At 29.2% G+C, this 19,048-nt stretch overlaps 1 protein-coding gene and 3 non-coding genes across 5 annotated transcripts in view; 2 read left to right on the top strand and 2 right to left on the bottom strand.

The window, feature by feature from the left end:
- Positions 1-79: 79 nt before the first annotated feature.
- Positions 80-198, bottom strand: LOC128668299 (5S ribosomal RNA). The gene has a single exon (XR_008404060.1). It is a non-coding gene; the product is annotated as a 5S ribosomal RNA (ribosomal RNA).
- Positions 199-886: 688 nt separating this feature from the next.
- Trnad-guc (transfer RNA aspartic acid (anticodon GUC)) lies at positions 887-958 on the bottom strand. Its single transcript has one exon. It is a non-coding gene; the product is annotated as a tRNA-Asp (tRNA).
- Positions 959-4,036: 3,078 nt separating this feature from the next.
- Trnag-gcc (transfer RNA glycine (anticodon GCC)) lies at positions 4,037-4,107 on the top strand. Its single transcript has one exon. It is a non-coding gene; the product is annotated as a tRNA-Gly (tRNA).
- Positions 4,108-10,969: 6,862 nt separating this feature from the next.
- Positions 10,970-19,048, top strand: part of LOC103572228 (kin of IRRE-like protein 2) — a 139,373-nt gene continuing 131,294 nt past the window's right edge. For both annotated transcript variants that reach the window (XM_053740684.1, XM_008550720.2), the window contains exon 1: positions 10,970-11,265. Coding sequence is in view for 1 of the 2 variants with exons in the window: in XM_008550720.2 (XP_008548942.1) it covers positions 11,223-11,265 (43 nt within the window). In the remaining variant the exon portion in view is untranslated. The remainder of the gene's footprint in view (positions 11,266-19,048) is intronic.

Genomic DNA, 19,048 nt, shown 5'->3' with positions numbered 1-19,048 from the left:
TAAAAAAAAATTATTTTTCAATTCGTATAAAAGAATATAAATTTTGTCTTTAGTAAATACAAATTTCAAAAAAAAGAAATGCCAACAGCACGTGGTGTTCCCAAGCGGTCACCCATCCAAGTACTAACCACGCTCAATGCTGCTTAACTTCAGTGATCAGACGAGAACTGGTGAATTCAGCATGATATGGCCGTTGACAAAGTACGACGAACATAATTCGGGATTTGACTAATTTTGGTTATGATTAAACTACATTCAATTATGATAAACACCGGTTTATCTTATCACAAGGATTTATGTAAATTTTTTTTCGTGTATTGTTTTTTTACCCAAAATTCGACGAAAATTTTTTTCAATTTATTTTAGTACTCCCTACTATATTGTCTATTAACGAATATTATTCAAAATTTTATAGACTAATTGAAAATTGCAGGTTAAAAAAAAATTATTTTTCAATTCGTATAAAAGAATATAAATTTTGTCTTTAGTAAATACAAATTTCAAAATAAAGAAATACCAACAGCACGTGGTGTTCCCAAGCGGTCACCCATTCAAGTATTAACCCCGATCAATGCTGCTTAACTACGGTGATCAGACGAGAACTGGTGATTTTGATTTTGATTTTGAAGTGTTTATTCAACCCATTAAAATATTACAAAAGTTTTTGTTACATAAATAAACAAAATATATGTTTTTTTTGCTTTATAAGCCTAAGAAATTACAAAAAGGCCCATTGGCTCGCATTGCGAAGTTCATAAGTTTTAGCATGAATATGTTTATATAAAAATATCTTGCTTTATATGTATAGAATTTTTTCTATTTAGTTATAGTTATTGACATCGGAGAAAAAATGGGGTTAAAAAATTCTGATATAAAAAAATGTTTCCTCCCCGGCGGGGAATCGAACCCCGGTCTCCCGCGTGACAGGCGGGGATAATGTCCATTATACGACCGAGGAACGAGAACTGGCGAATTCAGCATGGTATGGCCGTTGACAAGATATGAACAACATAATAATTTATTTGACTTAAAAACAACATAATACATAATTTTTCAATGCATTAGCAAAGTTTTATATACGCGATACTAATGAGGATAGTATGAAATCTACCAAAGTAGTGTTCGATAAAGAAGAAAATGTTCGTATGCTTTGTGATAAAAGCTTAATTTGATCCATCAAAAATCTCACCCAGCGAAATGACAGAGTGATAATTCTATTTTTCTACATTCTTAGCTATAATACTTTACTATAAAGTAAACTGAACCTCAATGGAACAGATATTACTATGATATCAACTAATATATTTTGACACGATCTATCATGTGGTAATATACCAAAACTAACTAATATACTTAGGATAAGTCTTCTTTTGATAATTTTATACTTAAAAATAATGTAAACCGTCTAGTGAGAAATAAAATTATACTTTTCAATCAAAAAAAAACACCGATGAGAACTAGTTTTTGTTCCTATACCGTACGTGAAAGATCTGAGCGTACAGTTCAATCTAAAACCTTATTAGTGTTCATAAAGTTCAAAATCTCAACATAACACTCAGCTTCTCTGTGGTAGATTAGTGCCTTGAGTACTATACTCATTTATTTCTTTCTTCTTGCTATAATATATAAAATCTGACTAGATACTGAGCTTCTTTACGAAAGAAACAGTCTACCAAAATGATCAAAATCAATCATGGATGAATCCAAAAGATAACTACCATTTCAAGCACAAAAGGTAACTATCCATTTCAAGCACTAGAGAAAATGATTTTTACTTAGCTACATTAGCAATGCTTATTAGATAGCGTCGGCTGAGTTTTTCTGGGAAATAAAATCTTTAAATACAAACTACAGACTGCATATTGATGTTCTACTAATTTTTTGATAATATTCGTTTGTTCGAGAAAAAAACTCGGCCGAAGTTTTTGATTACTGTATTAGTACAACAAAGATAATACCGTTCGCCTACTTGGACATATGAGAGACAAAATTAAGAACGCCTATTAACATGAATAGTAGTAGAGTGCGTAACGAGTGAAATAAGTTAGCTATTTTTTGTTATCTGCAGTGGCTTCAGCACGAGTTTGAGGCGTGTATGCACTAGCTGGATGCAAGTGCTAAAGACATTGTGTAAAAACTTGTTTGTCCTTATGATAATAATAGAATATATGTAAGAAAGGTATTTGACCATGTCTTTAATAGAGTGGTGATATATAAAAAATAATATATAAAAGTATTAAAAACTTCTAGAAAAGAATCAATCACTATTAATTGTGTTTGGCCATCTGATTAATTTTATGGGAGAAGGGGAGTGAATGGGCTGGGAGCTTGGGTTATTCGAGCGGTTTTAGGAGTGGCTATTTATACTATTTACATATATATATATATATATAGTGTAGTCACTGTGTCACTTGCCGCTTTGATGACGTGTTGGTTTAATCGATCCACCTACTGATAAGTAAGTGGTAGCATATTATTTTGGCTCACTTTCTTCAATTTCGCCTCGCCGATCTTCTAGCATATTGGTGCCACATATGTCAACAACTGTTTTATCAGTAATTGACTGCAGATCACTTTTACACGGGAGCTAATAACGCTGTTATAAAAAAGTCTGCTTAGGGATCTGTATGTATTTCTTGCTTCCATCAGCAGGCAGTCTGTTTGTTTGATGCATTTGACAGGATGGTCGACGTTTATGCCCAAGCATTTCACCATGCCCTTGGTTGATGTCATAATTTTCTTCCTTGTTTCAGGGTGGTAAGTTCAATGGCGAAATTATCATTGCTTATTTCTTTCGCCTTAGTGATGAATCTTGCTGGTTTTCTAAATACAATAGTTATATATTTCCCTGGGTTAACTCGTAAATTTCATCTAACGTAGTAGTTATTTCTTTTATTTTTAGGCGATTTTAGTAGCTCCTTTATTATTCTTGGATATTTCGCTGCTACGTAGATGGTTAAATCATCTACATTTGCTATTGAATAGGGGTTGTTGTTCTTGTTCAATTTCAATGCATTGAGGATGTGGCTCGTGAAGATTTTGAGCCACATGATAAGTCTTTCTATAAAAAAAAAAAAAAGTAAGACGTTCGCAACCCCTTTCGGGACTTCATTTCTTCTCATTCTTCTTTGATATCTTGCTAATTGGCTGCTAGATGTTGCTTCAACTTGACATCTATTTTCTAATATTTTTATCGATTCTTCTAACTCGTTAACTTGTTGTCTAGATCTTTCAAGATCAGCCACCAAATTTTCGTAAGCCCCTTCTATAAGATCAATTTCTAATTTTCAGTAACATTTTTTCAAATTTTGCAATCTTTCCTTAATAGTACAAAGTTTAGCCATCCAAACTCATTCTGCACAAGGTTTATTTATTTAAAAGCGTGGGTAAGTTGACTGTACCCTGCTGTAGTCCTTTGCTTTCGAATTTTATTTTTGATGTCAACTTGGCATTCTAGATGTAGAATGTTATTTTACTTGTCATTGTCCATATTAGTTCAATTAAATATTCTGGAAAGTTATTTCCTATTGGTATATACGTCAGTCCACAAGCAAGATTGTATCAAATGCCTTGTCCAAGTCAACCAAGTAGCCGTAACCTTGCGTTTTACCGCGTTTGTCTTTGGTTTAGGCACCATTTGTTGTGCTTTTTCGTATAATGGCGGAAAATTATTAGTTTCGTATAATAATTTGAACTCTTTTAATTGCTGAAGAGTTTCAATATCTAGTTCTTTATAATTAGCCAAGCTAGTGCCCGGTGAATTGTTAGCCATCGTAGGGCTAGGGTGGACTGCTTGTTGAGAATTTGTATAGCTTTGTACAGGTTATCCACATCACTAATTATTCTTTTATTGAATCAGTAGATTATTCATATAAATAATTGAAGCAATAATATACAATTGAATTATTGCTGTTTATAGCTTACTATTATGTTGCTTTTACGATTTAATGATGCTAGAATACAATATTTAAATGATAAGAAATTCATTTTTCCGCAAGTAATACTTGTCGTACTGTATGGAAACAGGTACTCGTTCGCATCGGTGGTCTAGGGGTATGATGCTCGCCTGCCACGCGGGCGACCCGGGTTCAAGTCCCGGTCGATGCAATCTTTTTTTCAATTAACTTTTTTCATTGTCAAGTTTTTAAAGGATTTAGTATATCAAAATGTTACCATCAAATCAAAACATACTACCTATCGATTAGTTAAATGCCCAATTGAACCAATTTTGTCGATGATTAAAGTACCACATTTTCTTATCATTTTTTGCTTTCACTTATCTATGATACTTATTTATACATACCTTTCTATTTATTAATTGATTTTTTATATTTATTATGTATGAAACATTAATAATGTTAAACAGGTACTTATCGAAACTAAATAATACGTAGGTTAATTTTTTTTTATAAACGGTTAATGTTTAGTTATAGTAATATATATTTATATATATATATTAGTGTGCTTTGTTTGAAACGACTATTTTTTTTTTCTGGTCCATCAATGGAATAATGTTCTCAACATGTGAAAAAAAATTCTCACAAAAGATAAACTCTTAACTTTAATTTTAAGTACTCGCTAAATAAATTTGCAATTTTCCCATTTAATTAACATGTAAATTTTGATTTTTTTTTTTTTTTTTTTTTTTTTTTTTTTTTTTTTTTTTTTTTTTTTTTTTTTCAATTATCTATAGCTCCGTGGCATTGCAAGATATTAACTCGCTATTAGGCGGAAATAACAGAGGAATTCTTCCTCTTTAAAAGTGCTTGTATCTAATTTATGTTTTGTAACCGGCCTCACTCGTAAAAAAATTTAAAACCAATTTTTTTTCAAATTTCATGGTTTTTTTTTTCTTATTTACTCGCAAAACACTAACTTTAGAACAAAATTGTACAGGACTTTTTTGATAAAGAATTTTAATCCCTTCAAAAAAGGTTATTTAGTCCATTAACGTAGAGCTAGTAGTTTCCGAAATAAATCTAATTAAATATCTCAAAATTTGAGATATCGCTGTTTTATCCACGATTATAGTATAGTACTTTTTTATAAAATTATGGCCGACGAAATATATAATATTTCCTGGTTACTATATCATCAAAAATATGTCCAGTAATACGAAACTGTCTCCTATTACACTTACTTCCATATTTTGTTATCATAACCTAAATGTCTTTGTTTGACCATCGGAAGTTTTTTTTAATTACTACCTCTCTCAATACAAAGATAATTGTTTCATACTTTTTATAATTGCATATAAATGTGTAATATGTATTTTCATACTTTACTCTGATACATGATATGTTTCTATAGTCATAATTTCATAAAAAAAATACTAAAATCATGGATGAAACAGCAATATCTCAAATTTTAAGATATTTAATTAGATTTATCTCGGAAACTACTAGCTCTACGGTAATGGACTAAATAACCTTTTTTGTCGAGAATAAAGTTCTCTACAAAAAAAGTCCTGAACGATTTTGTTCTAAAGTTAGTTGTTTGCGATTAAATAAAAAAAAACCATGAAATTTAAGAAAAAATGGACTTTAAGATTTTTTACCAGTGAGGTCAGTTACAAAATGTAAATTTGCTACAAGCACTTTTAAAGAGGAAGGATTCCTCTGTTAATTCCGCCAATAGTGACTTAATATCTTGCAATGCCGCGGAGCTATAGATAATTGAAAAAATAAAAATCAAAATTTACATGTTAATTAAATGGGAAAATTTCAAATTCATTTAGCGAGTACTTAAAATTAAAATTAAGAGCTCATTTTTGGTGAGAATTTTTTTTTCAAATGTTTAGAACATTATTCCATCGATAGACCAGAAAAAAAAAATTGTTGTTTCAAACGAAGCACCCTAATATATATATATATATATATATATATTGATTTTTTTCCAATATAATATCATTACTAATAGTAATATTAAGTAATTCATACATTATAAAAAATTCCATAAGTGTTTACCATTAAAAATAGCACTAATCATTCTGTCGAATAACAGAGAAGTATCCGTACCAGAATTGCTTTCAAATTTGGAATATAAGAGTTATGAAATATATTTTTTACCAGGGACGACAAAAATGGTTGGCCTCTATCTTGGAGCGAGCACTGAACTTCTCCCGTTGCTGTTGTCTAGTACCTGCGACTTTTCACTTCTTAATATATATTTTTTTTTCTCAAGAAATTTTTCTCTTGCTTTAAGCTACTTTTTTTTCTTAGTTAGAGCATACGAAAATTCTTCCGTGAAAAGAATAGTACTTATTCCGAGGAATTTAATTTTTTTTTATCAATTCAGCAATCGTATATTGTGTGACAAGGGATAAAACAAGACGATTCCAAACTAGGGTGAATTTGGTTGCACGAACCACAGGCGAGGGCTGATATCACTCGTAGTCTGAAATCGTATTTCATCCTGAGTCATACACTATATTTTTTATGATTACTTTGTAATTGTTGTAATCGAACGCTTTTGCTCATGCTGAATTGAAAATAGGTAAATTTACTAATAAATAGTCATCTCAGCTATACTTTTCTGTTACGGTCAACAATATTATATCAGTTGATAAAACTGCAGTTTATAGTGGAAGTCTTATTTAACTATTTGTTTCTAGTTCAGAAAAAAATTTTTTTTTTCAGTGCAATAAAGATTTTAGAAAATCGAGATAAGTTGCCAAGTTACGTCAACTGAACGACGTTGAGAAAAATTAACTACGCCGGCATGTAGATGGATGAATATGGTAGTTACATATTTTAGTACTAATCGCCCTTTACGCAGCTTAATACATTAATGCTAATTTTAATTATTATCGGTAGGTAAATTAAGTATATAAACTCCATCTACTCCAATCGTTAAGTTTTTTAAGGTATTGTGTATAACGATCGATTTAATTCAGAAAATGAAACTTAATTATCTATACTGATAGAAGAATTTCTTGACATTTAAAAATATTTCTTACTATTCAAGAAATATTCGTTAAATCCAAAGAAATGATATTTAAGAAATAATTCCTTAAATACTAAGGAATATTTTTAAATGCTGTGAAATTTTTCTATGAGTGTGGAGGTTTAGGAAAGTTTTTAGTGACATAAGAAAAGACAAGGAAAAAAAAATGAAACTTACTCACTTATCAAACATTGTGATTGATTGAGAAGTCCGACAAATTAAACGAATATTGATCATTTCAGTACCTATTTATTCACTTTATATTTACAATAACTGTCGATTTTATCCAAAAAATTTGTTAAAAACGAAATAATATTTAATTTTAAATAAACTTTGGTGACAACAAATACACGATCTGCAATTTCCGAGCATAGAATTCAGACTGATTCCACTCAAAAATTTTAAAGGTTTAAGGATTACAGAAATTTTTTTTTCACTTCACTCTTATAAGCTTTTATGGATACTTGAGACATTCTGTTTATATTATTTATGACACCAAAAGTCTTATTAAAAAAAAAAAAAACAAAATTTAGTTGTCGCAGATGTGGACCGAACTTTGAAAGCACGGACTAATCTTATAATTTATGGTTCTAAAGACGAACCGTTGAGTTTTAAAGTTGTGTTTTTGGTTTCGTATGGCTGTTTTTTGTTAATAAAACTTTTAGGGCTTACAACTAATTTATATATAATTTTTTATTAATACAAAGTTACTGCTTTCAACATTATTTTCTTTATTATTATACGAAATTTTCAAACTTCACTCATTATATAAAGAATGTTTGCATAACTTTCTGTTTTATCTTTGATAACTTTTGAATAAGTTTTTGGATAATTTTTATTCTTCAATAAATATTTTGAAGAAGTAGAACAATAGTACATTGCATAGCGAGTCGGGGTTAGGTGAGTCTTTATCCGGGAAGCACAATGTTCTTAACACGAGTCGTAGGTGCACACGCACGAGCGCCAGATTTAATTAAATTTATCTCATTTAAAGGGTATTGTTATAATTATTAGTAGGTGTTAAAGAAAAAATGATACACTAGAAATAAAATGTCCAATCGAAAAGGTCATGATGAAGAAAGAGAAGGAAGTGTGGTTTAAAGTAATCTCTACTATTGGTTGCTCACAATATATCTATAGCCTCTAGTCTACGGTTACAGTAGGGATCATAAAATTTGGGGAAATACTAATATAATAAACCTTAACTTAATCTAGGTAAAGTAGACAGCACAACTGGTATCCAAATATTTAAAAGATCGCATTTCAACAGCAAAAATACAAAATACTCAAATACTTGTAAATTCTTCATAAAATATTTATAAACTTAATCTCTACAACACCTCAGAATGTTTTTTTTTATCAATTAAAGTTTCCTTTTAGGAGTTGAATAAATAATAGTTTTACGGTAGGATAGATCTGGTTATAAAGAATATCCATTCAAGTAGTAAATAAAAATAAACAGATTGTAAAAATAATAAATATAAAATGGTTTTTATTGAACACTATTCTGACAAATGCTTAAACAAATTCAATCAAATTTCATAACTTTTGATCCAGTACGAGTAGAACTAGCCAGACTAATAATTAAATCATATGTAAGAGTATTGTAAATTCTCCATTTAAAAATTATTTAAGTAACTATTCAAATTGATAATACAAAAATGCAGTCAATATGTTTTTACACACTTTGATAAATAATATTGATTATTAATTATCTAGTGTATAACTTCAGATAATTTATGACTCGACATATAACACACAGCTTGAGAAGCCAAGCTTGCCAAAATAATAGGGTTAACTTGATATGGAGTTAGTAGCAGTAGTTTGTATCTAATCATGCCACTCAAGTTGGCCCAGTTGTAGGCAAAGGGGTAAGGACGTCAGGGTCTATATTGGGCTGCTCGTGGGAGACAACAACGAATGGAGAGAAAGGCAAACTTTGTAGGTGCAGTTTACGAAGCTGTTTCCCGCCTCCAAACAAGAAATAGTGGCTATAAAGACAATCTAATTTCGACTTGATGTTTATCTTTTGATTCATTATACATTAAATATAAAATAAACTAACGCAAAAAAACAAAAATTATAACAAATTACAATGTAACTTCGGCGAGACCATTCACTAATTTTCAATATTGTAATCAAGATGCACGATAACTTTAAATTAAATAAGAATTATAAATACATTGAATTTTTAATAAGTTAGATATCCTATAAATATGTATAGTAAATTTATTCGTTAATTCCAACTTGCAATACTAATAAAGGAACTGTAATAAGCATTTTTCTCTAATAATTTTTTTATCTTCAGTAATCTTCGACCAAAATTTTTGTTAAAGATTAGCTTGAGCTTTAAAGTTAATGTTATTAAATGCGAATAGTAAAAAAAATAGAAAACAATGAAATGATATTGAAATATGGGAAAAAAGATAGTTAAGATCAGAGCTGTAAATTATTAAATCTGTGGGGTAAAGAAAAAAGAGTTGGGCGTTTCTTGAATAGAGTATTACACAAGGTTTTCCTGGAATATAGAAAAGATAATATAAAACTTTTGTGAAACATCGGGACTCCAATGTTGCCAGGAAACTTTCAAATCCATATAACCAGTAAAGGAGTTCAATACTGCCAACATTTTTCTTTAAATTATTTCTGGTAACCCCAGCAGTTTTATTTCTTGATCATACGGTTTTTTAACTTTTATTATCTTGTGTATTACTGTTTTTATTTTTACTTTTTCAGTTTATATTTTTTTTTGTTTATTGTAACGATTCAAGTTTAGCCATAAATTTAAATAAAGATAAATATGTTTATTCAAAGTTTTTATTATTATTATTATTTTTTTAAATTTAACATGATGTCAAATGTGACGAAAAATTTTTTAGTTTAATGAGGTATAAAGTTTCAGAAATTTATTATGGAAAATTTGATTATGCGATGAGTGATCCTGTGAAATCTTAATGTATCTGGATGTTTTTGATCTGAAATAACATGCCCGAAATTTCCATAATGAGTTGCTGATAATCCGGGATTGAAGTTTTAGACGTTGATGACAGTGACAAATTAAAAAGCATAAAGACGAGGGTATAGTTTAATTTATGGACATAACTCAACGTGTCATAAATCACGAGTTATGAATAAATTCATAATTATAATATTAACAAAATAAATAAATAATTTAATTGGTTTTTTTTTTCCATTTCAAATTTAACTGCATTTAACGATGAAATATTAAACACATTTTATAACTCGTTTGAATCAAAATGTGATTTCTAGAACGTTTTGTTAACAACTGTTGAAGTCTAAAAATATACAAATTTGTTGATGAACTAAAAAATACAAAGGGCTGCTAAGTAAAATATACAAAAAAAAACTATTAACAACATGGAAATCAAAACAAAGGTTTTAAATGAATCAGCTAACAGAAAGACTTTGAATATTGTAGATAAACAAAACAAAAAGTTTACTACATGACGTATAAAAAGTTTCCTTCATCCAATTTGATAAAAAAAAAAAAATAAATAAATAAATAAATTGAAAAAAATAAATTAAACGAGAAATGAGGAGAGTATTAGACTTTTAAAGTAAGCGTAAAACTTTACTGATTTGTCGTTATTAATCAGATTGTGTCGAGTAAATGAGTTTCATCCCGGAGATATATAAATTTTTTATTCGACAAAGTGATATAAAAGATATTTAATTTATAATCGCATTAAATATGAAGAAAAAACAGACAGATAAAATAAAAAATGGATGCAATTTTATGTATTCGATACATTTTATTATACATTTATAGCACGAATTTAATTTTGAATTGTACTCTTTATCTAATGTGCAAGTTTAACTGAACAATATATTAGAGGGTGTATTAATGTAAATACCAAAAGCTGTGTACAAAGGTAGTGAGTATTAGAGGAGGGATGATATCGTTTGGTTGGTATGCATCATACGCAAAGAGGGGTACATTCAGTAGCCGTCGAAACACAGTAGAGCAAGCGCGAGTTGGACGCAGTTTGAGGCGAGACTTCGCCCGCGCAACTTCAACCCTTAAAATTATACCTGCTCTCAGAGCTTTTTTGTGGACGCGAAGTTTTAATAACTTGTGATTTTCATTTAATAAATTATTTTATTTTTTTTTCATACATTAATACTAAGTTTAATGACAATTTTACGGGATCTTTAAAATTTTTTTCTGCAATATTGTGACAAACTATATGTTATAAAAACAATATAAATTTTGGGTCAGAACAGTTTCAATAGACTTTTGATGTAGATTTTTTATCATGCATCAAATCATTTTTGTGCTACTCCTATTACTCTTCAGAGGTAAGTGAATATTTTTTTTTTACTCTAAATTAATGGAAAAATTATCAAGGGAAGTAATTCATTAAAATGTCATGTATTTAAATTTTTTTCATCAATTTATAGAACTTATAATATCTTAAATTTGAAAACTCGTAATTTGTGAGTGCGCGAAAAAGTTAAATTTATTTATTTCAATTATGAAGAAATTAAAATGTAAAAAAATTAATTCAATTACTTACAAAGAAAAAAGCTTGTGCATTTTTTCAGAAAAAGAAAAAAAGAAATTAGAGTATTTAAGTGGATACGAATTTAACTTTTTATTTTGTTTTATTTTTTTTTTATTTTTCTAATTAAAACATTTGACTTTTATGTTAAAACTGAAATTCGGTTAATTGCTCTGATGTTAATGTCAGTGGCATGCGGTGAACGTTTGAAAAGTTGAATAGTCCGGAAGTCGGGTTGAAAGGTCAAGCGTTAGGATTTTAAAAATGGTCGATAGACGTGTGCGGCTCAAAATTCTAAAGCGACTGATGAGAACTAGTAAAACAAGAGAATGGAAGAGAGAATGAAAATGTGACAAAGAGGATAAATGAAATTGCGTGAGTAACATAGAGATATATAAACTAACAGAAATTAAAGAGGGAATAAAGAAGAAAGAGAACAAGAGGGAGAGAGGAAAAAAAGAGGGAAAGATGTGAGCACTTTGCTGATTGCGAGATTCACGTAACTAATTTGGACCCTGTGACACGTGTTTTCTCGGCCGGTTGAATTAGCTGCGATTCGCAACGAACTAGAATAATTCCAATCACTTCTCGTTCTTTCGTGACTCTATCGTTTGACTTTCTGTCTCACTTTTATTCTCATTTACTATTTTACACATACTTCTATATGTATACGTACATACATTCATACATATGCTACTATTATACTATAAATAGTAGAATGGTGTATGAGTAGCAATGTAGCTCGTTCGAATCGTGTTTTGAATCGGCAAAATTACTCAGTATAGCTAGAAACGCTTCGTCGACTTTGAATATCAATGTATCAAACTCAGTAGTCTGTATTGTATTGAAATTTAGCTAATTTTTTTGTTTGTTAATTAGCAATTGCAGAATCACGTACTAAACTAATGATTGATGAAATTTTATCTGTATGTTATCAAGGAGGATTACTTTTTATTCTACTCACTATACAAATTTTTATTGGGTATATATATTTAGCAAACAGTGTTCTAATGAACAATTACTTGTATTTGCGTTTTTTTCTTACTATGATTTTCGTTCAATGAAATAAGCGTATTTACGTAAATTTTATTCATGCAATTTAAATTTTAAAGAAAAAAATCAATAGAAATTATTGTTAGTTATAAAATTTCAATTTTCACATTAAACTAATTTCAGTCAAAGATTAATCGTAAAGTTGAAAAAAATTTCATTTATTCATTTATATTATCTGAATTTTTAATAAAAATCTTTTATTCTTTTTTATGGGACTTTGGTTTTTTAAATAAGCGCTGAGATTCATTAATTAGTGTGTCTTGTTACATTTTCATGAATTTTAGTTTAGTATATACTTTATATATTTATAAGAAAAAAGTGCAAAAAAGTTTTGTCATTTTTGATAATTATTAGTTGAAATACAAAAATTGACTTTTAATTTTAATATCTTTGTAGTTTCAGTGATAATTTAATTGCTTTATTTTAATTAAAATAAAATCAAATGCTTTATTTCGTTAATTGAAACAAGGTAATAAACATCACCATTATTCAATATAAATTTAATATCATTGTCGCCATTAATTGCTCCATCGACTATTTGAACCGCAGAGAGAGATTTAAATATAGAATAATAATTTCATCATTTGAATTACCTCCAGATATAATGAAAATATCTCTTTGATATTTTAATAAATAACAATTTATTTTTATTCATCAAAATCTTTATAGAACTGATTTTTAAATAAATATTGTTAAAAAAAAAACAGATTTCAATTTTTTTTTTATATAATCAATAAATTAAAAATATTTTAAATAATAATCATCAAAATTTAGTTCACTTCTGTTATGAGAATTGTTATTAAGAATGATAATTTTATTTTTAAACAAAAAGATTGAATAACAAAAGTTTTTAAATTAAATTATAACCTAAGTTGAGGTCGATTGATATTTGAAAACCGTGATAATTCATTTTTTTCTTAACTTCACCTCGAAAACTTGATCTTACAAAACTTTATTATGACCTACAAATCATACTACAGAGGCTTGCTACTTCAAACTACGAGTTTTGGTTAAGACGTTTACCCAAGTACTTCGTATAGATGAAAATACCCGTATAAGTACTTAAATGCTGCCTTCTATATACATATCTACGTATTTATAAAGTTTGTGAAAATGAGAATATTTAACAAAGTTTGATTAAAATCTTGGTCGTAAATGCTTTACATCTTTAAGAAACATAACACGACTTTTTATAATTTGTATTTTTTGTGTTGAAGAAATTAAAACAAAAAAGACAATCACAAAAAATTTTCCTAAATTCCTACAGATTCACAAAAGTTTGCGTCTATTGTAAAGCAACTGAGGGAAGAATTAAAAAGAGAAAATTTTTGAGTGCAAAATTTATAAGAAAAGAGATAAAGTTTTCCTTTGTATCCATCAAGACTTTTGCTATTAAATGAAGCGTGTCGTCAAGCTTGATGAAATGGCCGCACTTTTGTAAGCAGTTTGGTACTACCATTTTCTTCTTTACGGTACTACTAAGACAAGAGTGAAAGACTTAAGAGATATAAAGTTTAACGGAATTACTAAAGACTACTTTTTTTTCTTCATACATATATATACATACATATATACATTAAGAAATATATAGTAATAAAAAAAAAAATTGAAAAGGATGACTAGTGATATAGTGATGGTGGTTTTACCATGTGGTTTAAGTATAAGCTTATACTTCAGATACTCGAGCTTGGACCTTCAACTTTTTTTTGAAAACTATACATATATATCTCCCCTCTTACAGATTAACTTGTCTAGCGCAACGTTTAAATTCCGACGGATAATACCTGCTCAACGAACTGTACTTTCTGGATTTTACCTTTCAACGAGACTTGATTATGAAAGTACGTCTCATCTGATTTCTTCAAAAGGAATTAACTAACTGTCTACTCCCTTTTTAGTTTTAATTTCTTGATAATTTTATTATATTTTGTTGAAAATTCATTTTTTTTTAATTACATCAAAATTATCTCATTGTGTAATCTTTTATGAGCGATTATTGACAGACTTTCTTTACATGTATTTGAAATAGATAATAACCTAAAAAAAATTTTTTTTTTTAAGTTATAATCTATTAAAATTTTAATATTTTGATAACTATTCATAACAGAGGTATAACTGAAAATTAAATTCATTGTAGCCCCGATTGAAATTTAAAAATGGATTAAGATTCCTTTATTAAAAAAATAATTTACAGAAGAGGATTTTTTTGATGATGGTTTTTGTTTTTTTAATTATCTTTAAAATGAATTAAATTTTTTTCCAATTTAGATTAAATTATTTGATATGGAAGGTTTTATGTTAATAGAATTTAGCAATCAATGCTCCTTCCAACTGGTTTAGCTGAGTGTGTTGTAAAGTTTATCACGATTATTTGTTCAGATAGTATAGTAGAGAGACACTACTACTACGATTGCTATGTAGCCAACGAAGCATATTTTCTGTAGCATTGCAAATCCCGATGGTCTAAAGACCTCGTTTACCCTCTATATAATACACTACGACACGACAAGGCTATTCTTATACCATTCCGCACGTTGCATCTCAAATGTCTTCTAGTCCTCGCCTGGAGGTTCATCCGACGACACTACTACTATACACTACTCGAAAACTCATTTCGTTATGTTAATTAACTCGGTCTGCCAGGAAACTTTTCCTGAGCACAAAGTGTTTGTTATTGTGTTGTTATTTATTTCATCTTAAATTCTTTCAAGTGCCGCTACCGAGCTAATGTTTGTTGCTTGTGGATAAATATTTTCTTGGTTTTTTTTTCTTTTTTAATTATGTTATTCTACTGCCCACCATCTGGGTTCAGTAAAAAATAAATCTATTTTATGTAATATTCATTCTTTTTTCATGTGTACACTGAAATAACAATTTATTTGAGCCAAATAAATAGATTTATTTGATTGAACAAAATTATTTATTTTATTCAAATATATATTTGTGTATAGTTAACAAATCTTGGTTGAAAAAAAAATACACCACAGTGCTACCATCCAAATACAGATATGTTAACTATAAACGAATCATTATTTCATTCAAATGAACCACATCTTTCTCTCAAATAAATACTGATTGGGTCCATTCAAATATGGGATTTATTTGCCTGAAACAAATCTTATTTCGCTCAAATAAATTGTTCTCTCAGTGTATTTTGATTTTTTTTTAATTTTTGGAGTTATCATGAATGTGTCTATTTTATTTATTAAAAAAAGTTGAAATTGAGAACTTGACAGGAAAACTAGAATCAATGCCTTATAATTTTCCACAAAAATAATCGAATCAATCGGAGCTTTGCAGATTAAAACATTTTACGTACTGAAATTTTTTTTCATTAGAAATCACCCCAGTGTTTTAATACTTTAGAAAGAGTGAGCTAACTCGCTTGCTTCGTGGACTGCAACCATAGTTCATTTTTGGCGCGCTAACGTGCGCATGAATGCCTTTCTTATCCATATATTTATTTTAATTATTAAAAGAAGGACTTTTAAAATACACGATTCCTTATAGGAAGAAACAATAGGCCTAAGCTTGGCCGAGGCTTGGCGCAAGACTTATTAACTCTGGGGAAAGCTTGAAACCCAAGCTTGGCCCAAGTCTGTCTAAGCATCAAAATGATAACACCGAGCCAAGCTTGAGTGACAGCGTTGTGCCAAGACTGCATCTAAGTATTGGCCCAATATCGAGAGCCAGTATTGTGCCACGACTGTTGCTAAATAAGCACTTATGCTTATTAAAAATAAATTAAAAAAAAAAAAAAAATATCAGACATGTGCGTGATGGTAACATATAAAAACAAATTTGTACACAGAGAAATCAGGTGGATCGATGAAACTAATTTTTTTTGCATTTGCTGGGTCTCGAACCTGGTCCTTCAAGGCTGGTAGGCAAGCGTCTTATTCATTAAGCTGCTACGCTATTCACAGAAGTCAAAGAATTTTAGGTACCATTTGTTATTTTGACTGGTAAACCAAGGCTTGTCACTTGAGTAATGGCTGAACTTTGTCCCAAGACTGGCAAACCAAGGATTGTCAATTAAATGTTTGTTGAATCTTGGCCCAAGAATGGCAAACTAAGGCTTGTCACTTGAGTATTGGCTGAATCTTAGCCCAAAGCTGGCGAACTGAGGCTTGTCACTTGAACGTTGGTCGGATCTATGACCAAACTTGGGAGGCCGAGCCTCGGTAGCCTAGTATTGTGCCAAGACCGGCCCCGTTGCCAATAGTTTTTTTCCTACAAGGGATGATAACTATGATCATCACGGTATAATTTTTTTCAAAAAGATGAATAAAAAATATGTCTTGAGGCTTATACTTAGATACATATCTTAGGAACATTTCATTAAATTTTCAGATTAATCGGATAAATTACAATGTGCGACATGCGAGTTGTCATTTATTCTAAGAGAGATTTGAAACGAAAATATAAACAATTTAACAGAAAAACAGTCAACTGTGCTGTTGTTGAAACTATTTAAGAATCCCCTGGTTTAAAATATGGAAATGAAAAACATGATTAATATCCTTGTAAGAATATATTAAAGTTTCCCTTTTCGAAACGTGCACACTGGGGTGAGACCTTGAAATTTTTATTTACATTGAAATTTTCTTGAACATTCATCAGCAAATATGGAAAATTTCACAAAAAATTAAATAATCATTAATTATAGGTAGAGGCCATGAATACATTTTTTATTTTATTTTTCAATGGAATACATAGATTGATATATATTTTACTTATATTGATATTTTCACACTGTCAAAGACACGTAAAAAGTTAGTAAAATGAAATAAATTTGAATAGAAATCACATAAAAAAATGTATGCGCTTACGGACCGACAGATTTTACGGCTTTTCATCTTCATATTCTATTCGTACTTCATTTTTTTCCTATAACATTTCCTATTTCCTTATATATATGTATAGGATTATATAAAAGATGTAAGTACGAAACAACGAATCAGGTGTCAACATCAAAGATAACCCGTTGTGGTTTACGATAGTAACTTTTTTATTTACCTTTTTGTACTTCACTTCATGTCTGTTCTTAAAATTATATTATGTTGTTGTGAAAAAAGATTTTATTGGTTATTTTTTTGCATAATAATATTCATAGACTTTGTTGAATTTTTTTTTAACCAGGTAAAGAGATATAAATTTGAATATATGCAAAAAATATAAATTTATTGTAAATTAGAAGAAAAAGAGGATTCATTTTTAATTTCCAAAATTAAAGTACGTAAATGTTGATGACACAAAGGGACACAGTCATGAGTTGATTTGACTCGACCTTAATTAAATTTCTCTAGATGAAAAAGTTGAAAAAAGTCTTAATTTATTCTTTAAAACGGTTACTTCACTTGTACCCCCGTACTTTTTTTTCGCAGATACTCTACCCTTTCTCATTCGTTTTAACTTTTTTTTTACTCCTCGATATATGACTAAATTGCGGAGACAAGAACGCAGACAATAGAATTGCAAAAATAGAAGAAAGAATGATAAAGGTCGCTTATTTAACAGGGAAAAAAATTTATAAAAATGAATATGGCTAAGTTCTGCAGTTGACTTTACGCGTAGTTCTTTTTTTTTTTTTTTTGTTTTGTTTTTTTTTCGTAAACAATGTGAAAGGCAGAAGAGAAATATGTTTTAAAGAAAATAAATTTAAAAAGTCAATATGCATTGACCACAATTTACTTTCATTTTGATATTTATGAATACTAAATAGATAATATCAAAAATTTTAGGGGGGTCCACTTTCCCCCTAGGGGCCCTTTTCGCCCCCACCCCACCCCTATCAGTTTCTTATGCTATTAAATATAAAACTTATAGGCTTGTTTTTCATAGTGTGTTTTATTCAAATATGGAATAAAAAATCGACAGAATAAGAATAATAGAAAGCAAGAAAAATCTATTCGTTTCATTACATCATATTGCTCGATTTATTTTTTTCATTCTTGACATATATATCTTCGGAATATGAACTAGGAGGGATTGAAAATTCATGTTACGCTACAGTTTACTCTTCATCAATATAATAAAACTTTGATTCAAATCCACTTATAATCTTCGTAAAAGCGTTAATAAATGTGTTATACATTTATGTGCGCGTTTTTTTAATGGCTTGAAATATGGATTTTAAAAGCACTGGAAATACGTATTCATTTGGCCTGTAACTAATCATATTATTGATCGATTTTTATATTGAGTGTTCGAGTTGTGTAACCATATGAAAAGTCAAAAAAATAGTTTAAAAATACTGTGAAATATTTAATAAATATTAACTCGCTATTGACATAAATAAAAAATAATGAGTTAAAAATTAAACAAACGTGCACAATAATGTGTTAAGTATTATATTTAGTTAGCAAACTGTTAAAAGACAAAAGAGTCTGGTGAGACCGGAGTTCCGTTACCAGATGGTGGTTGCACGAGTTATTATGATAATTCAGACTGCATAAATGTCAGAGACGCTCCAAAGTTTATACGTAAATGACCTTATTGCCACAAGTTTAGTAAATCAAGACCTG

This window comes from Microplitis demolitor, chromosome 7 (assembly GCF_026212275.2).
Source record: "Microplitis demolitor isolate Queensland-Clemson2020A chromosome 7, iyMicDemo2.1a, whole genome shotgun sequence".
In the NCBI taxonomy this organism is placed as follows: Eukaryota; Metazoa; Arthropoda; class Insecta; order Hymenoptera; family Braconidae; genus Microplitis; species Microplitis demolitor.
This window is presented reverse-complemented; position numbering and strand designations above follow the sequence as displayed.